The 23,250-nt window shown below is 47.3% G+C and overlaps 1 protein-coding gene across 2 annotated transcripts in view; it reads right to left on the reverse strand.

The window, feature by feature from the left end:
• Positions 1 to 23,250, reverse strand: part of XPO7 (exportin 7) — a 51,791-nt gene that overhangs the window by 10,452 nt on the left and 18,089 nt on the right. Inside the window, exons 5-18 of one of the 2 annotated variants that reach the window (XM_071579033.1) lie at positions 19,941 to 20,006; positions 16,368 to 16,472; positions 15,939 to 16,104; positions 15,324 to 15,397; positions 13,058 to 13,177; positions 11,523 to 11,669; positions 10,352 to 10,524; positions 9,179 to 9,372; positions 6,420 to 6,525; positions 5,133 to 5,268; positions 3,685 to 3,758; positions 2,612 to 2,692; positions 2,087 to 2,150; positions 309 to 417 (exon numbers count right to left, since the gene is read on the reverse strand). In XM_071579033.1, the coding sequence (XP_071435134.1) occupies positions 309 to 417; positions 2,087 to 2,150; positions 2,612 to 2,692; positions 3,685 to 3,758; positions 5,133 to 5,268; positions 6,420 to 6,525; positions 9,179 to 9,372; positions 10,352 to 10,524; positions 11,523 to 11,669; positions 13,058 to 13,177; positions 15,324 to 15,397; positions 15,939 to 16,104; positions 16,368 to 16,472; positions 19,941 to 20,006 (1,615 nt within the window). Of the gene's footprint in view, positions 1 to 308; positions 418 to 2,086; positions 2,151 to 2,611; positions 2,693 to 3,684; positions 3,759 to 5,132; positions 5,269 to 6,419; positions 6,526 to 9,178; positions 9,373 to 10,351; positions 10,525 to 11,522; positions 11,670 to 13,057; positions 13,178 to 15,323; positions 15,398 to 15,938; positions 16,105 to 16,367; positions 16,473 to 19,913; positions 20,007 to 23,250 lie in introns of both variants that reach the window. The other variant, XM_071579032.1, reaches the window with a different exon arrangement.

The following is a 23,250-nucleotide window of genomic DNA, read 5'->3' on the forward strand; positions in this document are numbered from 1 at the left end:
GAGGTCTCCAGACACTGATCTGTCACTGCCAAAATCTGACCTACAGATGGCTTAGAACAAACTGTGCCACCTCAGGAAAACACGTGGAAGATCAGGATGGAAAAATTTAGCCCCAGACTTGGTGGCCTTTACTCAGCAACGTGGCATCAAACCCTCTCCTGAGCTTCTTTCCCTTTGCTTTTTCTTATCTCATTTGGGTTTTCCAACTCCAGCATCCCTTCCTGGTGGGGCTTACAGCTCCCTCAACAGCAGAGGGAGCTTCTGGAGCCCAGGATTTTGCTCTGATTCCCAGGAAAAGCCCCCAGTACCTAAATCCACCATGAGCAGCCGCCCCAGTGCAGTGTAGAAGGTCGTCCGACACCTCATGTCCGTCAGGTTGGACTGATTGTTAATGCCCAGGAAGGAAAAGTGCTCACTCTGGAAAGGGAAAACACAGCTGGGTTAAAGAGGAAACAGCCTCCAGTGGCACCAGGGCAGGTTTAGGTTGGGTATCAGGAAAAAATTCTTCATGGAAAGGATTGGAAATTGTTGGAACAGGTTGTGGTGGAGTTTCCATGCCTGGAAGTGTCCAAAAAATGTGTGGATGTGGCACCTGAGGACATGGTTAGTGGTGACCATGGTGGTGCTGGGTGATGGTGGGACTTGATCTTGAAGGGCTTTTCCAGCCCTAACAATTCTGGGAATCACCACCTTGCACAGGCTCCTGTGCCAGGGGCTGAGGATCCCAATTCCCACCTAATCCCAGGCTGTGCAGGGATGGGAAGCAGCAGGATCCAGGGTTACCTGGAGCCATCCTGGAGCACAGGCCACCAGAGGGCAACAGGGAACAGCAAATCCCAGCGCTGGAATTTCCCAGGCCCAGGTGAACCAGGAAGTCTGGCTTTGCCCTTGGAGCAGAGAAGGAATGTCCCCCTTCACTGAAGGGGACCCTTCAGGCTGCCTCAAACCAGCTCTCTGCAGGCAGATTCCCTGGTTACTCTGCCCACCTTCTCCATGGAAACAGCAATCCCAGACTGAATTCAGCTTCTGGGCCAAAGGCAGGGTGTGGGAATGCCTGAAAAACATCCCCTAACTCCAGGAATGCAGCCCCTCATTGCAGCAGGCAATGAAAACCCTCTGGAGTGGTGCTGGGTGTCCTGATGCTCCAGCACTGGAGAGAATCCTGGAATGGTTTGGGCTGGAGGGACCTTAAGGACCATCTTGTTCCACACCCTGCCATGGGCAGGGACACTTCCATCAGAAGGTTGCTCCAATCACTGTCTAACCTGGCCTTGGACACTCCCAGGGATGGATCTGGATTTAGTGGAGAGCAGAGACCTCCCACATGAGCCCTTGGCGGAAGGAAAAGTGCCACAAAATTACAGCCCCTCAAAACTGAAGGGAGATGGAACACAAATCACATTTTCTAGAGGCTCATCCGGTACCTTGGGAGCATCTGGGAGCCAGGAAAACTCCCAAAGGGTGTCCAGGTGTTACATGATCTCACCTGGGCATTGTCTGAGCTGCACAAAGCAGAGGAAAAGAGGCTGCTGGGAAGGAAGAGGAGGAGGAGGAAGAGGAGGAAGAGGAGGGAGAGGAGGAGGGAGAGGAGGAGGGAGAGGAGGAGGGAGAGGAGGAGGAGGAGGAGGAGGAGGAGGAGGAGGAGAAGAGGAGGAGGAGGAGAAGAGGAGGAGGAGGAGAGGAGGAGGAGGAGAAGAGGAGGAGGAGGAGAAGAGGAGGAGGAGGAGAAGAGGAGGAGGAGGAGAAGAGGAGGAGGAGGAGAAGAGGAGGAGGAGGAGAAGAGGAGGAGGAGGAGGAAGAGGAGGAGGAGGAGGAAGAGGAGGAGGAGGAGGAAGAGGAGGAGGAGGAGGAAGAGGAGGAGGAGAGAGGAGGAGAGAGGAGGAGGAGAAGAGAGGAGGAGGAGAAGAGAGGAGGAGGAGAAGAGAGGAGGAGGAGAAGAGAGGAGGAGGAGAAGAGAGGAGGAGGAGAAGAGAGGAGGAGGAGAAGAGAGGAGGAGGAGAAGAGAGGAGGAGGAGAAGAGGGGAGGAGGAGGAAGAGGAGGAGGAGAGAGGAGGAGCAGGAGAGAGGAGGAGGAGGAGGGACTCACCGTGTGATTGTTCAGCATGAACTGCACAGCGCTCAGCTTCACCAGCTTCCTGACACTGCTGTACGTGCAGGGGGGTTAAGGAAGCAGCAGAGCCAGCAGGAAATCCTTACCAAAGCACTTCCAGGGAAAAGCTGGAAGGGGATTGTGTCTGTGGGATTCAATGTGCTGTGGATTCTCCTCCATTTGTTTCAAAGAGCAACCAAGGTCTCAAGTGTAGAGACCAGCAGTGGCCAAGTTTTATTTACTCTGTCAGGAAAAACGTGTTGTCTGGAACTTCTGGAAAACCAGAAGACAGACTGTGGACTGGATGGTCAAATCCAAAGCAATTATGCTCCAAATTAAAGAAAAAAAATCTACATTGCAGCACCCACTGCAATCCAAGGTGTGGAGCAAACACACTCTGCTTTTCTCACTACCCAGGAGGTGAAGGGGCTCAGGAATCTTGACACATTCCTGGTCCAGCTGAACATCTGGGCTGCTCTTCCCTCATCCTTGTGCACCCAGCAGCTCTTCCCAAAAGGATATCCAATGGAGAGGTCGTTGAGCAGCTGCAGCGTCTTGGAGGTGATGGGCTCACATCGACCCCAGTACTTCAGGTTGGTGATGCTGCAAGAGGGAAGAGGACAGGGATGGATCAGAGGGGTTTGCTCGGATTCTCCATGGCTGGGCAGCGGATTCTTCCAGTTAAAGCTTCCCCAAATCCTCAGCTCCACCCTCCACCAAAATCACAGACATCACAAGCCACAAAATACGGGTATAAAATCACTGTACTTACATTTGGTTGACTAGAAAATTATCCTTCAGATAATCTTCACTACTTGGGTCCCAAGCTACACTGGCCCATAGCCAGGCCCTTGGAATTCTGGGGCACTCCAGGGCTGGGTTCTGCAGCAAGGGTAAGAGAATTCTGCGGCAGTGACTACATGCAGACGTATGCAATTCTGCACCTGCACCATCCACTGTCAGCTGCAGAATTCTAGTAGCCCTTGCTTCTTCCTGGAGAGCCATTTCATCCCTTGGGAATGCTGCCCAGCCAGGGTTTGTGGGATGAGCAAAGCCCCGTGCAGGTAAAAACGGGGGCGATGCCGTGGGAGCTTTTGGCTGCTCAGCACCAGGCACAGGGCACTGGGTGCCACCTCCTGAATTGGTTCCAAACGCTCCAGAGGCTGCACAAAAAGCCAGGCTGGGGCTGGAGAAGAGGCCGAATTGGGTGTTGAGCAGAGTGGAAGAGTTTGAAGGGAAGGGTTTGAGAGCAAAGAGCAAAGAAAGGCTTTGGAGGAGCTGTTGTTCCCTCCCCACAGAGCTCTCCTGGCTGGTGGCTGCCAGCAGGGGAGTGACAGGGAAGCTGTGCTGGGAGCTGTCCCCTCCCTGGCTCTGGGTTTGCTGGGAACACAATCCTTCCTCCTGCCATGCCTTATTTTTGTGCCTCCACAGTGGATCACTCAGCCCTGGGTACTGTGTCCTAAGCCCTGAGCAAAGCCTGTCCTTCTCTCCATATTCCAGACTGACCAACACTCCCTGACATTCCCATTTTCCCAGCCAGATGTTCCAGCAGAGCCAGCCTGGGCTCCGTGGTGCCTGTGGGCAGGAACACTTACATCTTCCCTATGAACACGCTCAGGACCATGGTCTCGTCGTTCAGCCCCAGCACCTCGGAGAGCCGCCGGTACAGCTGCAGAGGGAACAACACCCCGTTAAAGGTTGCCAGGAAAACAAGGAATCCTCAAGGATGAGCTGCTTTTCCCTCGCTCTCCCCAGCTGGAACAACCTTAGGAGGTGTTTGCTCTGGGATTTCCCAGATCTCAGCACTGGAGCCAGATCAATCCTTGCCATAATCACTGTTTCCTCTTAGTCACAGCAGGTCCAGACACTCCACACTTGGTTTTCCCAGGAAAAGAGGACATAAAACCACATTCCTTCACCTCCAACCACCTTATTTTAGTGTATTAGTCTGGAACTCTAAGCCCCTTGTCAGCAGTTCCCAAGTCTGTGGGGTAGGAAAAGGAGGTTATGACCAGAAAGGAAGAGAACCCAGCTTGGAGTAATGATGTTCCCATCCTTTCTATCTATCTATCTATCTATCTATCTATCTATCTATCTATCTATCTATCTATCCATCTATCTATCCATCTATCTATCTATCTATCTATCTATCTATCTATCTATCTATCTATCCATCTATCCATCCATCTATCCATCCATCTATCCATCCATCTATCCATCCGTCCATCTATCCATCCGTCCATCCATCCATCCGTCCATCCATCCATCCGTCCGTCCATCCATCCATCCATCCATCCATCCATCCATCCATCCATCCATCCATCCATCTATCCATCCATCCATCTATCCATCCATCCATCTATCCATCTGTCCATCTGTCCATCTATCCATCCATCTGTCCATCCATCCATCCATCTGTCCATCTATCCATCCATCTGTCCATCCATCCATCCATCTGTCCATCCATCCATCCATCTGTCCATCCATCCATCCATCTGTCCATCCATCCATCCATCTGTCCATCCATCCATCCATCCATCTATCTATCTATCTATCTATCTATCTATCTATCTATCTATCTATCTATCTATCTATCTATCTATCTATCTATCTATCCATCTTTAATTTAAAATAGGTATTTTACATCTCTAAAGAGGCACCAAGGCACAAGGACACCCACAAATGCCTTGGGGTGAACAGATTTGTGAGAAACACACCAGACTATGAAAGAATGGAGATTTATTATCTCCATTTAGAGCCAGGGAAACAAGACACAGATGAAATTCAGGATTCTCGTGGGTGTTTGAGGGGGTCACAGGTTTTAAGGGAAAACTGAATTCAGGTCTCCAGTTCTCCAAAGTCAGTGGCTCCTCCCTGACTTGGTATTTCAAAACCAGCTCAAACTCAACACGTGGAAACAAATAAAGAAATCACAGCAGCTAAAGAGAGGAGGAAACCATGAATGCCTCTTGTTTTCCATGGAAAAGGGCAGTGATGCTGGAGCTGGGATCCCCAAGGAGCCCCAGCTGAGGGCACTGATTACCTTGGAAGACTTCTGCACCTGATCTCCAATATAGATCTTCCGGAACTGCTCGAAGAAGCTCAGCATGGCCAACTCCAGCTTCTCATTCCCAGCCTGTGCCAGGCGGGAATCCGTCAGGTTCATCAGCTGCAGCACCCTGGGGAAGGTGGGAAAACACACCCTGCTGATGGATTTCTGGGAATGGGGTGTTGTTTCCAGCCTTTTCACTTTATTTTGGGCTGAGAACTGACAAAACTGGTGACAACACACTGCCCAGGGCAGGTTGCTCTTTGGTGTAAAGCTGTTCTAAGGCTTCTCCATCCCTTCTAACAGGGCTGCAAGGGTTTAATTTGCTGCTCCAGAGAGTTCCAGGTGCTCTGGCACCCACCAGGGCCTGGTCCATCTCTGAAACACACCTGAGGAAACACCACCTGCTCCCTTCACAAGACCCAGAGTCTCCCACTGCAGTTTGGCCTCTGGGAGAGCTGCAGAACCCCCACCATGAGCTGGGGGGTGGATTTTGGGGTAAATAATCCCCTGCAGCAGAACTGGGGGGGCAACCCCAGGGATGCTCTTTAGGGAAAGTGCCACAAAGCACCAAGTGGGAAAGAAAATTAAATATAAATTGATTTCTATGGACATTTATCATCCCTGATGGCTCTAAAGGCAACTGAAATGTCTATGAGGGTCTCATAACTTCTCCTTTTAAACTCATCAGCCTCATGGGAAGGCAGAGCTTGGTGTTACCTGTTGGTTACCAACAGCTCAGCTTTCAACACTTCCACACCTCAGCTCCTTTTCCTACCCTGACTTCCAAATGCAGCATTAGAACCTGGACCAGAAAACATTCAGGGGGACTCCAGGTTTTATTCTCATACCCATCAATTAAAGCTTGTGCTGGCCAGGGTTTACAATCCCAAAAATCCACACACAGGTAACACTGATAGATTAGAGAACATTGTTATCTAATAATCCAGTGTTAGATAATATCAAAATTTTAACTTTAGAACTCCAATATACAGTTTATTTATGGACAAACCCCACTTTGGATTATCAACCAGGAGAAAGCCTTTTCTCCCCACCCCAGCAAAGAACCACCATGCATTTATTTAGCCAATAATCCCTTTTCCCATGCTCTTCCCCTCTCTTCCTCACAACCCACATCCCCCAATTCAGCCAAGTTTGCTGCCTGTGCCCCCCATCCCTCCTTCCTGCTGGGTTTGGAGGTGAGAAGAGGGCAAGAACAGCGTGGCAGGGTGAGGAGGGCAGTGTGGGGAGGGCTCCAAGCAGGGAGTGGTGCATCCCTACCGACAGACCAGCTCTCCATCCATGGCATCCTGCTCGTCCGTGCTGGCAAAGGACACCCTCCCACCGATGACGGCGCCGATGATGTAGACGAGCCACGTCAGGCGCCCTGGAACCAACACAGGGGTGAGGACCAGCACACCTGAGACTCAGCTGGGCACAGGTAGGATCACAAGGAGTGTCTTTCTGCTTTAGTGGTTGTTTCTCCCCCATTGACTGGGTTTTTACCAGCCCTGGGGTGAGGAACATCTTCTGACACCCCTGGGATTTATCCAGGTCTTTGGTGGAATGTGCAGTGCCAAAGACAAGGGCTCTGGTTGTGTTTATGTAACAAAATTTCCCATCTTAGAATCATAGAATGGGGAAAGAGCAAGGCTAAGGAGTAAGTCAAGCCTACCAAGTGAGGAGAAAGCCCTTGTGTTGTCAGTCCCTCCTTTCTGACCAGGGAAATCATAGAATGGATTGGGTTGGAAAAGCCCTCCCAGATCATCAAGTCCAACCCTTGATCCAACCCCACTGTGATCACCAGACCAGGGCACTCTGTGCCCTGGGCTGGTGATCACAGTGGGGTTGGATCAAGACGTGGTGGATTCTCCCTCAGTGCCACATCTATAGAATCACAGAATGGATTGGGTTGGAAAAGCCCTCCCAGATCATCAAGTCCAACCCTTGATCCAACCCCACGCCATGCCCTGGACTGGTGATCACAGTAGGGTTGGATCAAGACGTGGTGGATTCTCCCTCAGTGCCACATCTACAGAATCATAGAATGGATTGGGTTGGAAAAGCCCTCTGAGATCATCAAGTCCAACCCTTGGTCCAGCTCCAGTCCCTTTACCAGATCATGGCACTCAGTGCCACGGCCAAGCTCAGTTTCAAACCCTCCAGGGATGGGGAATCCACCCCCTCTCTGGGCAGCCCATTCCAATCCCTGAGCACTCTCTCTGCAAAGAATTTCTTTCTGCTCTCCAACTTCAATTTCCCCTGGCAGAGCTTGAGCCCATCGTGCCCCCTTGTCCTATTGCTGAGTGCCTGGGAGAAGAGACCAACCCCCAGCTGGCCAGAACTTCCCTTCAGGGAGTTAGAGACAGTGATTCAGTCATCTTAGTGCTTTCATTGCTGTTTTGTGGTGCCCCATCCTCTGGAATGTGTTGGATGGAGTGACCTGGGCTAGTGGAAGGTGTCCCTGCCCATGGCAGGGGTGGGATTGGATGAACTTTAAGGTCCTTTCCAATCCAAACCATTCCAGGATTTACTAAAAGAGAAAAAAAGAATGCCAGGTCTGCCTGGAGGATTGTCCTTATTTAAAGCTTTTCCACTGCAGAAAGGAATTCCTTATCAAACTGCATTCTGTGCACTTGAACATGCCAGAAAATATTTACTCTTTCAAGGTATCTGCAGAAACCAACTTCATATGGAGTTTTCTGCCACAAAAATCAAACTTTAACAAGGAATTACTGTGTAGGATCAGACAATGCTATTTCAGAAGGAAAAGGAACCATTCCCATACCTGTGCTGGTGCTCCCAACTCCTCCAGGGAAGGGGAAGCAGATCCAGTGTTAGAGAAGGACAAAAACCAGCGACCCCTGAACCCCCAGAGGAGCTGCTTTTATGGCCAGGGTTAAACAACTCCTGACCCTCCATGCTGGGCCCACCCAAGGCTGGGGACAAAAACCAATCCAGGCAGTGGCTCCAGTTGAAGTCCCCACTCCCAGTAACCCTTTACCACCAACCAGCTGGAGGTTTCTACCCCACAGTCAGTGAGGAGGGTCAAATGAGCACCCACATCCCACCTGGGGGAAAGAGGGATGAATTGGGTAGTGCTGGAAAGGGAACAATCTTGTGACTTGTCTCTGAAAGAGCAGGCAAGGAAATCATTGTATTTTCCTCCAAAAATAGGAGTGGAGTCAGTTGTAGAGAAGCAACAACTCCAGGCAGTGAGGAGGGTCAGATGAGCCACAACATCCCAACTCAGGGAAAGAGGGAAGTGAGGAGGGTCAGATGAGCCACAACATCCCAACTCAGGGAAAGAGGGAAGTGAGGAGGGTCAGATGAGCCACAACATCCCAACTCAGGGAAAGAGGGACGTGAAGACGGTCAAATGTTAAAACTTGGTTGTGGTAATGCCAAGGTCATGAGTTCAATCCCCTGTGTGGGCCATTGACTTAAGAGTTGGACTCAATGATCCTTGTGGGTCCTTCCAACTCAGAATAGTCTGAGCCACAACATCCCTGAGGGAAAGAGGGAAGTGAGGAGGGTCAGATAAGCCACAACATCCCTGAGGGAAAGAGGGAAGTGAGGAGGGTCAAATGAACCACAACATCCCACCTCAGGGAAAGAGGGATGGCAGTGTTGGATGAGGAACACCCTCATAACAGAGAAAGAAAACCATTGTGTTTCCCCCCAAAATAGGAATGGAGTCAGTTGTAGGGAAGCAACAACTCCAGGCAGTGAAGAGGGTCAGATGAGCCACAACATCCCAACTCAGGGAAAGAGGGATGGCAGCACTGATGAGGAACACTCTCGTAACTTGTCTCTGAAAGACCAGACCAAGAAATACACTGTATTTCCCCCCAAAATAGGAATGGAGTCAGCTGCAGGACAGCACCATCTCCAGAAGGAACTCTGTGTGTGTTGGCAGTGTCTGCACAGCCCAAAACACTCCACACCCCTCGGGAACATGTGCAAGATGTGCCTCCTGTGGGTGGATTTTCCCAGCAATGGCACCTTCTGGAACCAAAGCTGTGCAGGGCTGGGCTCACCTTCCTGCACAGCCAGGTCCATGGGGCTGGCAGTGGCACTCTGGAGCAGCTCCTGGTAGGACTGGGCTGACTGGTCGAAGAGCTGCACGAGCAGAGCACACGTTTTCTCGTACTCGCAGCGCCCGATGGTGGAGAGCTGGTCCAGCTGCTGCTGCACCAGCCCAGTGTCGTCCAGGGGATCCTCCAGCCCGTCCCTGAGCACACAGAGAAAGGGGTTATGGTGTACAAATGCTCTAACCCATCATAGAATCATAGAATGGATTGGGTTGGAAAAGACCCCCGAGATCATCAAGTCCAACCCTTGGTCCAACTCCAGTCCCTTTACCAGATCATGGCACTCAGTGCCACGGCCAAGCTCAGGTTCAAACCCTCCAGGGATGGGGAATCCACCCCCTCTCTGGGCAGCCCATTCCAATCCCTGAGCACTCTCTCTGCAAAGAATTTCTTTCTGCTCTCCAACTTCAATTTCCCCTGGCAGAGCTTGAGCCCATCGTGCCCCCTTGTCCTATTGCTGAGTGCCTGGGAGAAGAGACCAACCCCCAGCTGGCCACAACTTCCCTTCAGGCAGTTCCAGACAGTGCTGAGGTCACCTCTGAGCCTCGTCTTCTCCAGGCTGAACACCCCCAGCTCCCTCAGCCTCTCCCCACAGCACTTGTGCTCCAGTTCCTTCCCAGTGGGAATTCAGAGCCTTCCCTTCTCCAGGCTGAACAACCCCAACTTCCTCTGTCTTTCCTCCATCCATCCCTCCCCTCACCTGAGGAGCTCCAGCCCTCCCTCCCCTCACCTGAGGAGCTCCATCCATCCCTCCCCTCACCTGAGGAGCTCCAGCTCTCCCTCCCCTCACCTAAGGAGCTCCATCCCTCCCTCCCCTCACCTAAGGAGCTCCAGCCCTCCCTCCCCTCACCTGAGGAGCTCCATCCATCCCTCCCCTCACCTGAGGAGCTCCAGCCCTCCCTCCCCTCACCTAAGGAGCTCCAGCCCTCCCTCCGTCACCTGAGGAGCTCCAGCCCTCCCTCCCCTCACCTGAGGAGCTCCATCCATCCCTCCCCTCACCTGAGGAGCTCCATCCATCCCTCCCCTCACCTGAGGAGCTCCATCCATCCCTCCCCTCACCTGAGGAGCTCCAGCCCTCCCTCCCCTCACCTGAGGAGCTCCAGCCCTCCCCCCCCTCACCTGAGGATGATGTGCACGGATTCCAGGCGGGATGTGATGTAGGCTTTGGTCACCTCAGGGGTGTAGGTCTCCAGCATGTGGGGCTCGGTGGCCTTGACGTAGGGCACGGACGCTGCCAGGCGCTGCCACAGGCTCAGCAGGTAGTGAACACTGTTGGGAGCAAACTCCCAGTGCTTCCAGGAGGAAATAAAACCCAGGGAGTTAGGATCTGGATTGTTCCACCCAGATTGATTTCACAGGATCATGGAATTTCTACACACACACCCTTGGGAGGGGCACCAGCAGTGCCAGAGGGTCTCCTTGCACAAGGAGTTACAGCCAAGCTGGAAATGCCAGAGGGAATAAGGAATTTGAGGAGCATCAGGGCCTGCTGACACAGGGGCAGCATCTCTTGGGGTTGAGGGGGATCCAGGGATCACAGAATCCCAGAATTTGGGTTGGAAGGGACCTTGGGGCTCATCTCGTTCCACCCCTGCCAGGGGCAATGAACCTTCCACTACACACAGAGCAACATCTCAAAGCTTTAAGGGCCTTCCTGCCAAATTAACAAGGAATTTCAGTGCACCCCTGGATTCAGTGGCATTATCAGCACTCAGGGAGATAATCCTGAATTCCCAGGGTGTGGAGCTGAGCCTGCAGTCCCAAACCACCACTGAGCTCGTGCTGCACAGCTCCCCACACACACCCTGTGCAGCTTAAAGCTGCTTTCAGATACCAGAGTGTAACAAACAAAGGCATTATCTGAGCTGTGCAATGTTCCAAGCCCTGCTCTGTGCAGGGGGTGCTTACAAGCTCCCTGCACCAGCAGGAAAACTCAGTGGGAATATGGCTTTGATATTCCTATTACTGGCAATCCCTGTGACTGCATTTGAATAGTGAAGTGAGACACAATTCTAAAAATAAGCCTTATTTAACAGGTTTTTTTTAATCTTTCTAGGATATGGAAAGTCTCTGGAGAGATGGCAACTCTGCCTTCCCCCACAGGCTGCTCCTGCTCCAGTCAGTGGGAATTCACAGGATAATCCAGGCTGCACCATGGGATTCTCTTAGAGGGGTTTTGGGCCAAACCAACATCAATTAAAGGGCAAAGAACAGACCAGAGGGGTCTGGTTTTGTTTCAGGGAAGAGAAGGGACAGGACAGCCGTGCAGGGGAAGGAAAGCCAGGGGCACCTGCAGGCTGGTCACGGTGAAGTTGGCGATGAGCCGGATGACCTCGGGGTAGTTCTCCACCTTCACCAGCTCTCCCAGCTGGTAGTTGCTTTTCAACCGGGCCAGCAATCGGCAGAACTCGTGGTAGTTATTGGGGTCTGACAAGCTCTGAGGAGAGAAAAGGGGGAGAAGAACTGAGAACAGCTCTGCAGTCACCTGCAGGAGGCTCAGGTTGTCCCAGAATCACACAGGCTGGAAGAGACTCCCAAGATCAAATCCAACCTTCATCCGAATCCCACCCTGTCCAATAAACCCCATCAGGAAGTGCCACATCCACTTGTTTTTTGCACATCCAGGGATGGAGACTCCATCACTGCCCTGGGCAGCCTGTGCCAGTGCTGAAGTTCTCTTCCAGTGAAGGAATTTTTCCTAATATCCAACCTGAACTCCCACTGTCTGAGAGAGCAGCAAGACATTGCACCCTTCACTTTGCCAAGTTCTTCTTCTCCCTTTGTGTCTATGTTCAAGTGGGACATGGTGGCAGTTTTGATCCAGGTAACCAGGTGCTTTTTTTCCCTCCCAGGTGACAAGGGAGTACATCAGAGAGGGAGACAGGAAGTTGCTGCTCTTCTTCTGGGCTGGTGCAGGAAGGATTTTTTTTCTGCTTTGGTCCTTTGTTGGAGCCTTGCACGAGTTCAGAGAGGGAGAGTGTGAGAGGAGCTGATGTTCTTTTGAGGGTTGTTGGTAGGAGTGTGTTGTACTGGTTTGCTTGGGGGGTGTGTGGGAGTGCCTGATTGTACCTATTTGTTCTGTTGTGTCCCTTTGTTGTCCCAGTTCCCCCCTTCCCTTTCCCTTCCCCTTTTCCCCTGGGAGTTTTTTCTATCATGGGTGCAGATTGTATATATAGAATTGTAAATGTTTGGAAATAATATATATATACTCTGATTTAACTCAAGTTTCTTTCAAGTTTTTTCCCCTTCATTTGTTTTTTTGTTGTCCCTTTGTTGTCTCTTTTCCTTCCCCTTCCCTTCCCCTTCCCCTTCCCTTCCCTTCCCTTCCCTTCCCTTCCCTTCCCTTCCCTTCCCTTCCCTTCCCTTCCCTTCCCTTCCCTTCCCTTCCCTTCCCTTCCCTTCCCTTCCCTTCCCTTCCCTTCCCTTCCCTTCCCTTCCCTTCCCTTCCCTTCCCTTCCCTTCCCTTCCCTTCCCTTCCCTTCCCTCCCCTCCCCTCCCCTCCCCTCCCCTCCCCCTCCCCTCCCCCTCCCCTTCCCCTTCCCCTTCCCCCCTTCCCCAGGAGTTTTTCCTATCATGGGTGCAGATTGTACATATATAATTGTAAATGTTTGGAAATAATACATATAAACTCTGATTTAATTCATTTTCTTTCAAGTTTTCCCCCCCCTTCGTTTTTTCTCCCCTTTCCGCCACTTTGAGGAGCGGAGGATAAAAAAGGGGCAACTCGGGGCTGAGAAGTCAAATCTAAACACGGACACAAAGTATTCTTGGTGAAGAAACAGGATGAAGAGGGAGCAGAGCTGCAGTTCCAGCTGGAACCCTCACCTGGGGGTTTTCCAGTATCCGTTTAACTCCATCCACGAGGTGGGACAGGAACTTGGCGCGCTCGGCGTTGTTGAAGAGGGACCTGCGCACGGAGGCGATTTGCACCAGGCAGGACAACACCTGCAGGGGACAGCCAGGAAAACTGGGGTCAGGGCAACCCAAGGAGCAGCAGGTTTCCTGCTCATGACACAGTAAATCATTCAGGTTTGGTGCTGCTTTGTGTAGGACACCAAAGCCTTTGGGTTCGTAGTTCTGTGTGGAAACAAATGGCAGAGAGGAACCCAAAGGAGAAGCTCCACCCCAAGAGTCACAGAATGGGGGGATCACTGAGGTTGGAAAAGACCTCCAGGATTATCAAGACCACTCTGTGATTGATCCCCACTGTGTCACCCAGCCCAGAGCACTGAGTGCCACGTCCAGCATTCCTTGGACACCTCCAGGGGTGGGGATTCCACTCCAAACCTCCCTGGGCAGCCCCTTCCAGTGCCTGACCACCCTTTCCAGCAAGAAATTCCTCCTGATGTCCCACCTGCCCCTCTCCTGGCACATCCTGAGGCTGTTCCCTCTCCTCCTGTTCCCTGGAGCAGAGCCCAACCCCACTGGGCTTCCTGCTCATGTCATGGAGTTGCAGAGAATGAAAAGCTCTCCCTTTCTCTCCTTTTCTCCAAATTCTGCTCCCCAAAAACGCTGGGATTTCTTCAGATAAAGACTGAAAATACACTTGGACTGGCTGGGAAATCTGCTAAGTGTAACTCAGCCTTGCAGAAATATCCCAGAGGATAAAACAGTGGCAAGAAATAGAATTAAATTGATCTCAACCCAAACCTCTGAAATTTAAATCCAGAGGAACTCAAAGGAGAAGCTTCACCCCAAGAGTCACAGAATGGGGGGATCACTGAGGTTGGAAAAGACCTCCAGGATTATCAAGACCACTCTGTGATTGATCCCCACTGTGTCACCCAGGCCAGAGCACTGAGTGCCACGTCCAACATTCCTTGGACACCTCCAGGGGTGGGGATTCCACTCCAAACCTCCCTGGGCAGCCCCTTCCAGTGCCTGACCACCCTTTCCAGCAAGAAATTCCTCCTGATGTCCCACCTGCCCCTCTCCTGGCACATCCTGAGGCTGTTCCCTCTCCTCCTGTTCCCTGGAGCAGAGCCCAACCCCACTGGGCTTCCTGCTCATGTCATGGAGTTGCAGAGAATGAAAAGCTCTCCCCTTTTCTCCAAATTCTGCTCCCCAAAAACGCTGGGATTTCTTCAGATAAAGACTGAAAATACACTTGGACTGGCTGGGAAATCTGGTAAGTGTAACTCAGCCTTGCAGAAATATCCCAGAGGATAAAACAGTGGCAAGAAATAGAATTAAATTGATCTCAACCCAAACCTCTGAAATTTAAATCCAGAGGAAATTCCAAGTGCAGCTGCAGCAGGAAGAGGCTGATGAAGAGGACTGTGAAGAGCAGGGGCAGTTGGTTTGAGCAGCACCTGCATTCCCAATCCAGAGGCAAATCCCAATCCCTTGGACTCCCTGCTCAGCCCCTCATTCCTGCTGGCTCTGGCAGTCACCAAGCAGAGGAAGGACAACTAAATTGCTCCAGATTTCTATTCATTAACAACAACAAAAGTCTCACACTTCAAATCTCTCATCAACATCTGAGGCTCTAAATTCAGAATTAGCCAATAACCCTCCACCATAACAAGCAGTGGAGTCTCCATGGAAAAGCTCCTTCTGAAAGCCCTTCCCTCTGTAGCCAAAGGGCTTGTTTTCCTTGTAGCTTTAATTATGGGAAATATTTATCAGACAGATAAATGCCTGGCAGGCAAATTTTTTCTTCTTTTTCAAGAATAAACCAACTTTTAGTTCAGTTGTGCTATTGGCCCTTTCATCCAAGTGGGACATGGCCTAGTTTTAAAGTGGGGAAGGAGAAATTCCATTCCTCAGGGTGTTCCCAGACTTCCTACCTACTCCTAGAGTGGTTTAGGATCTAGTCAGGAGCACGGAGGAAACTGCATCCCTCAAAAAGATGAACAAGCAGATTCCAAGCTATGTGAGGACAAAACAGGTTGGAATTCCAGCAGAAACTGCTCTTGGGGCAAATCCAAACCCTGGGGATGCTCCAGAACCACCAAAAGCAGCACTTGGGACACTTCAGCACAAACCATCAGGGTGGTCTGGAGTCAAACTGTGGCACTTGAACCCCCAGTTAATGTCCCACATCAATCTTACAAACCTTTCCTGGCAGGAAAATAAACACTGGACTCACCAGAGGAGAAAACGAAGGAGGGATGGAATGATAAAGATCAAAAAACAGCTGAAGGGTCGAAGAATCCAAGAATGCTGGAACAAAAAAGGAGCATTTTACCTCCATTTATTGCTTTCCACAGGTCTGATGCTTATTTATGATCACCAAAGCCAAGTGAATTTGTAACACAAAGTACCCCAACCCAGGGAAATTGCCAAAGGACTTTATATATTTTCACACAATTGCCTTTCCTAGAAATAAAGGAACCCACTGGCACTTGGAACTAAGAGAGAGTGACAGGGAAGTATTTTAAGAACACAATCTGTGCAAGTGCCTGTGAAATGCCTGGTGAGAACAGCAAGGATGTGGAGAACAGGTGCCAAATCATGATATTTATATATATTTAAAAAAACCCCACCCAGTTCACTGTTCTTTGAACTGGGAGGTGTAAGACTGGAAGGGTAGAGAGTCAAGATAACCCATCCCAGCTGAACCGTGTGTGAGATCCCCCCAAGGAAAGGCTGGATTTAACCTCTGCCATTCCAGGCACGAGGTTTTATTAAGCTCAGAGGAGCCCTGAGCAGGTCCCTTCTCTTCCAGCTGGAATGGAATGGTGGATTCCTGCAGCCAAACTACCTGATCTCCAACTGGTTGGGATCTGCACAGTGCAAAGATCATCTGAGGACTCGTCAGTGGAGGTGCCAATGAAATCAAAGTTCAGGCAGTTGTGGGTGAGCTTGAGGAGCTGCATGAGCAGCCCGTGCTGGCTTTCATCATTCAGGTTCAGGTTCTTCCCAGAAGCCTGGAAAACACATGGGATTAAGGCAGGAAAAGGGGGAAAAACTCCAGGTGACAGCTGAGTTTGGGGCGGGGTGTCTTGGTTTGAGATAAGCAACTGCCAACCTTCCCAAAGCACAGAGAGAAAAGCCTCCCTCCTAAAACCAGGGTTTGAGGCACAGGTTGTTGTTTAGGACAACAATGCTCCTTCCAGGAGGGAATTCCAGCCCCAAATGTGCCTCCCCCTCCCCTCCAGCCCCCCAGGAAAGATGACCAAATTTTCCTTACCTGTTTTAATAAACTGCAGGACAGGTTGAAAATATCAAACAAGGAGGAATCCCGGAAGGAAGAGGCGATTTTCCTGTGCTTGGTCAGTGGGTGGGTCGTGTCCGCCTGGGCAGAGGGAAAGGCAGAGCTCAGAACTCCTGGAATGGGCCCAGTGGAACCAGCAGGATCCCTGGGGAGCACCGGGAGAGCAGCAATTCCCTCCCCCAGAGCTGCCCATGAACCACCAGGGGATAATTCCCAGGATGAATTCCCATTCCTGGCTGCTGAGTGGCTTTTCCACCTCCAATGCTTTCCCTCCTGGGTTGGGTTTATTCTTAATTTCCCTCCAATCTCTCCCAAATCAGGACTAATAATATTTCCAACAGCACTTGGGGATTTTGGGAACTTGAACTTGGAATTCTGAAGGGTTCAATATATTATATATTAATATATATTCTATATTTCAATATATTATATATTAATATATTCTATATTTCAATATATTATATATTAATATATTATATCAATATATTATATATTAATATATATCATATATTCAATATATTATATATTAATAGATTATATTTCAATATATTATATAGTAATATATATTATATATTTCAATATATTATATATTAATATATATTATATATTTCAATATGTTATATAGTAATATATATTATATTTCAATATATTATATATTAATATATTATATATTTCAATATATTAATATATATTATATTTCAATATATCATATATTAATATATATTCTATATTTCAATATATATTATATATTAATATATTCTATATTTCAATATATTATATATTAAAATATTATATTTCAATATATTATATATTAATATATTATATTTCAATATATTATATATTAATATATATTATATATTTCAGTATATTATATATTACTGTATAAACAAATATTATAATGGTCCATATGAAATATACTGTATTATTGTACAATATTATATATTATCCTGTTCTATAATATTGTATGATAACATATTGGAATATAATCTATAATATCATTTTATATATAACATTTCATATAATAATATACTATTATACAATATTATATATATTTAAAAACCAGACTTTTTATCCTTGCTGACAGACACACTCTAATTCACATGGATTTATATATATATATATTTAAAATCCAGACTTTTTTCCATCCCTGCTGCAAGGAGGTGAAGGACCAGCCCCCTGTGGGGATGAAATTTGGGTTGTACAAAGCCTGGCCCAGGAAAAGGCAACATTAAAGGACTGGATTAAGATTTAGGAGGAGATCTGTGGGTGAGGATTTATTGTTCAGGCCAGGCTTGAGGAACTGAAGTGATCTGGGGCTCTGGAATGGATGCAGAAAATAATTAGATTTTATTTAAAATGTTTAAGGCTGGGAAATTCCAGAGAGGCTGAACCTCAGCAAGTCCATGAGGAGGAACTGGAGAAGGACAAAACCTTCTCCATTTCTAGTTCTGGAAACAATTCAATCATCCTCCAAGTCCAACTCAAGGATTTCTCCACTGCCTGGATTAATATCCCAGGAAAATTAAATGTTAGTTACTTGGTAAGGTATTAAAATAAAAAACCAACTGGGTTACACCTGGTTTTCTTGGAAAATGCTCTGGACTTGATGATCTTGGAGGTCTTTTCCAACCCAATCGATTCTATGATTCTATGATTCTAAACTCAGAGATTTTATAGACATTGGGACCCTCCTGCTGCCTCAGGACCTTCAGTGGTGCTGATTTTGCTCTTGGAAAAAGGATGTAATGTGGGATAGTCCCAGGCAAAGCCACTTCCAACACCAGTTCCAGAGGCAGCACAACCTTGGGGGTCTCTTCAAACCCCTGAGCCAACCTGGGAAGCAGCTGGTGCCCCAAGGCTGGGCTGAGTAAGGGGCTCACCCCAAGGAACCAGCAGGATTTGAGAATTCCCTGCTGGGAACACTGGGAAATGTAGTCCTGGATGGAAGGGATGGTTCAAAATAATTTGATAAATGCTGATTTATCTGGACACAACAACCCCCTGCAGATCTACAGGGTGGGTCAGAGTGGTTGGAGAGGGACAGGGGGAAGGGACCTGGGGGGACTGAGGGACAGGAAGCTCAACAGGAGCCACCAGTGTGCCCAGGTGGCCAAGAAGGCCAAGGGGATCCTGGCCTGGATCCAAAGTAGCATGGCCAGCAGGCCCAGGGCAGTGACCCTTCCCCTGGACTCTGCCTTGGGGAGGCCACACCTTGAGTGTTGTGTTCAGTTCTGGGCCCCTCAGTTGAGGAAAGAGATTGAGGGGCTGGAGCGGGGCCAGAGAAGAGCAACGAGGCTGGAGAAGGGACTGGATGTGGCACTGAGTGTCCTCTGAAACACCTCCAGGGACAGAGAATCCACCATGTCTTGATCCAACCCCACTGTGATCACCAGCCCAGGGCACAGAGTGCCAGAGTGATCCCAGTGGGGTTGGATCACGGGTTGGATTTGATGATCTCAGAGGTCTCTTCCAACCCAAGTGAGAAGAGCAACGAGGCTGGAGAAGGGACTGGAGCACAAGTGCTGTGGGGAGAGGCTGAGGGAGCTGGGGGTGTTCAGCCTGGAGAAGAGGAGGCTCAGAGGTGACCTCAGCACTGTCTGGAACTCCCTGAAGGGAAGTTGTGGCCAGGTGGGGGTTGGTCTCTTCTCCCAGGCACTCAGCAATAGGACAAGGGGGCACGATGGGCTCAAGCTCTGCCAGGGGAAATTGAAGTTGGAGAGCAGAAAGAAATTCTTTGCAGAGAGAGTGCTCAGGGATTGGAATGGGCTGCCCAGAGAGGGGGTGGATTCCCCATCCCTGGAGGGTTTGAACCTGAGCTTGGCCGTGGCACTGAGTGCCATGATCTGGTAAAGGGACTGGAGTTGGACCAAGGGTTGGACTTGATGATCTCGGAGGGCTTTTCCAACCCAATCCATTCTATCATTCTGTGATTCCGTGGATGTGGCACTGAGGGAGAATCCACCATGGCTTGATCCAACCCTACTGTGATCATCAGCCCAGGGAGAATCCACCACATCTTGATCCAACCCTACTGTGATCATCAGCCCAGGGAGAATCCACCACATCTTGATCCAACCCTACTGTGATCACCAGCCCAGGGCACTCTGTGCCCTGGGCTGGTGATCACAGTGGGGTTGGATCAAGGGTTGGACTTGATGATCTGGGAGGGCTTTTCCAGCCCAATCCATTCTGTGATTTCCCTGTTCAGAAAGGAGGGACTGACAACACAAGGGCTTTGTCGTCACTGGGTAGGGTTGACTCACTCCTTTTCCTTGCTCTGTTCCCATTCCATCCCCAAACCCCACATCAAAATATGGGAGAAGATGAAAGATGTTCAGTGAAACAAAACAATTCCTCAGGACAGGAACTTCCAGCACCTCACCCAGACCAGGAGTGACCGTGCAAACAACACACCACCAACCAGACCAACAGGAAAACACCCCAAAACAACCCCCAGCCCCCCAAAAAAAACCCCAGACAAGGCAGGACACAACAATATGAATGAGAAAATTGGACACTTACTTCACTGAGGAAGGCTGAAGCACTTACTTGATTAATCTCATTCGTTAGTTGGGACAGGATTGTCACTCCTATGATGCAGTGCTCTACACTGTCCTGGGGGGAAAGCACAGGCACAGGCTCAGCTCAGGGATTTGGGAAGCTGTTTCCAGCTTGGAAAATTCCTTGGCTACAAATGCTTCAGTGGGAAAAAATTCCCTGTCTAAAAATGCTTTAGTGGGAAAAAATCCTTTGTCTAAAAATGCTTCAAATTCCTTGTCTAAAAATGCCTTAGTGGGAAAAAAATTCCTTGTGTAAAAATTCTTTAGTGGGAAAAAGTTCCTTGTCCAAAAATGCTTCAAATTCCTTGTCTAAAAATGCTTTAGTGGGAAAAAATTCCTTGTCTAGAAATGCCTTAGTGGGAAAAAAATTCCTTGTCCAAAAATGCTTTAGTGGGGAAAAAATTCCTTGTGTAAAAATGTTTCAATGTGAGAAAATTCCTTGTCTAAAAATCCTTCAGTGGGAAAAACTCCTTGTCTAGAAATGCCTTAGTGGGAAAAGATTCCTTGTCTAGAAATGCCTTAGTGGGAAAAAATTCCATGTTAAAAATGCCTTAGTGGGAAAAAAATTTCATGTTAAAAATGCCTTAGTGGGAAAAAAATTCCATGTTAAAAATGCCTTAGTGGGAAAAAATCCTTTGTCTAAAAATGCCTTAGTGGGAAAAAATTCTTTGTGTAAAAATGCTTTAAATTCCTTGTCTAGAAATGCCTTAGTGGGAAAAAATTCCTTGTGTAAAAATGCTTCAAATTCCTTGTCTAAAAATGCCTTAGTGGGAAAAAAAATCCATGTTAAAAATTCTTTAGTGGGAAAAAGTTCCTTGTCCAAAAATGCTTCAAATTCCTTGTCTAAAAATGCTTTAATGGGAAAAAATTCCTTGTCCAAAAATGCTTCAAATTCCTTGTCTAGAAATGCCTTAATGGGAAAAAATTCCTTGTGTAAAAATTGTTTAATGGGAAAAAATTCCTTGTCTATAAATTCTTTAGTGGGAAAATGTTCCTTGTCCAAAAATGCTTCAAATTCCTTGTCTAGAAATGCCTTAGTGGGAAAAAAAATCCATGTTAAAAATGCTTTAATGGGAAAAAATTCCTTGTCTAAAAATGCTTTAATGGGAAAAAATTCCTTGTCTAGAAATGAGTGGGGAAAAAGCCCCAAATTTCCAGTTTGATCTCCAGTTTAATCTCAAATGTGCTTTTCAAAGAGCTCAGAAACATGAGATAATGAACCCAGGCTCATTAATTATGTTAATTAGCACCAACTCCGAGAAAATTTATTTCTATTTTTGGTCCCTTTGAACACAGGGAATTTCTGCAACATCAGGATGAATATTAAAACTCTGGGAAGGAAAATTCCAGGAACTTTTAAAACCTGGAAAACATGAGCTGGCCAAGTGTCCCCTCCCCACCCTCCTGCCTCCTTTTCCCAGGAAAAGGATCCCACTCTTCCCACTTTCCCCTCCACCAGGAGCTGAGGGTGGTGCAGATTCCTCTTCCCTGCAAAGGTTAAATCCAAGGATTGGGAAGAAAAAAACCTGGATTGTTCCCCAGTTTCTGCAACTGAGGCTTCCTGTCCTAATCCCACCTGGCTCCTGTTCTAAGCTCCAGCTCCAAAGACTCATCTGCAACAGAGAAATTCGGGAATATTTAAAAGTTTGGGATCTTGCCCTCGGGAATATCCCGATAGAATTCCCTGGAAACACTTCCCAGGTGCCACGAGAGGGGATTTGGAGGAGAACAAACTCCAGCTGAGCACAGCAGGGAATGCAAATGGATTAAAAATCCCACATTCCCTGTGCCATGAGCAGGAGAGGGAGGGATCCAGCTCTGCATTCCAGCTTGGAGCACCTGGGAATTCTTTGGGACAAAACAACAAACATGACCTTTAAATGACTTTGTATTTTCCTCCCATCTCACTGCAGACACCTGAAAATGCCTAAAATATTCATATTTGGATTATTTTCCAATTGGGGCAACTCCAGAATTAACACATTAAATCTCTTTTTCCACATTGGGAGGAATTTCTCCTCATTTCAGCCCTTCTGTCTCCCACCACTTTCTGATTTTTGGGATGAATTCCAGAGGAAATCAATCAGTGTTTGTAGGAATTCCCTGATTTCTCTGGGAGGAGGTTCCACTTTGGAGTAAAAGAAAAGAAAATGAGACCCCCAAGGAGCCTGTTGGGTTGGGAATGAAATCCTGGAGTGTGGAGGTTTAAAAAACAAGAATCAAGAATCTCTAAAGGGAATTAACAAATAAATAACAAATTTGGGATTGTAAGGACTAAAATTCCCCATATTTTAAATTATAAGAACAAAAAATCCCCAAATTTGGGATTGTAAGGACTAAAATTCTCCATATTTTAAATTATAAGAACAAAAATTCCCCATATTTTAAATTATAAGAACAAAAATTCCCCAAATTTGGGATTGTAAGGACTAAAATTCCCCAAATTTTAAGAACTAAAATTTCCCAAATTTCAAATTTTAAGAACTAAAATTCCCCAAATTTGGAATTCTAAGAACTAAAATTCCCCAAATTTCAAATTCTAAGAACTAAAATTCCCCAAATTTGGAATTGTAAGAACTAAAATTCCCCATATTTTAAATTATAAGAACAAAAATTCCCCATATTTTAAATTATAAGAACAAAAATTCCCCAAATTTGGAATTATAAGGACTAAAATTCCCCAAATTTGGAATTATAAGAACTAAATTTCCCCAAATTTCAAATTTTAAGAACTAAAATTCCCCACATTTTGAATTATAAGAACTAAAATTCCCCAAATTTGGGATTTTAAGAACAAGAAATTCCAAAATTTGGAATTATAAGAACTAAAATTCCCCAAATTTGGGATTGTAAGGACTAAAATTCCCCAAATTTGTGCTTAAAATATGAAATATATTTAATTTAGTGCTTAAAATATGAAATATATTTAATTTAGTGCTTAGGATTTGAAATATATTGAATTTCTCATATATATATTTCTCATATATTTCTCATAATTTGAAATATATTGAATTTCTAGTACTTAGATTATGAAATATATTGAATTTCTAGTACTTAGAATTTGAAATATATTGAATTTATAGAACTTAGAATTTGAAATTTATTGAATTTCTCGTGCTTAGAACTTGAAATGTAATTTCTAGTGCTTAGAATATGAAATATATTGAATTTCTCATATATATATATTTCTCATAATTTGAAATATATTTAATTTCTAGTGCTTAAAATATGAAATATATTGAATTTAGTGCTTAGGATTTGAAATATATTGAATTTATAGAACTTAGGATTTGAAATAT

The sequence above is a fragment of the Pithys albifrons genome, chromosome 29 (genome assembly GCF_047495875.1).
Source record: "Pithys albifrons albifrons isolate INPA30051 chromosome 29, PitAlb_v1, whole genome shotgun sequence".
Taxonomy (NCBI): Eukaryota; Metazoa; Chordata; class Aves; order Passeriformes; family Thamnophilidae; genus Pithys; species Pithys albifrons.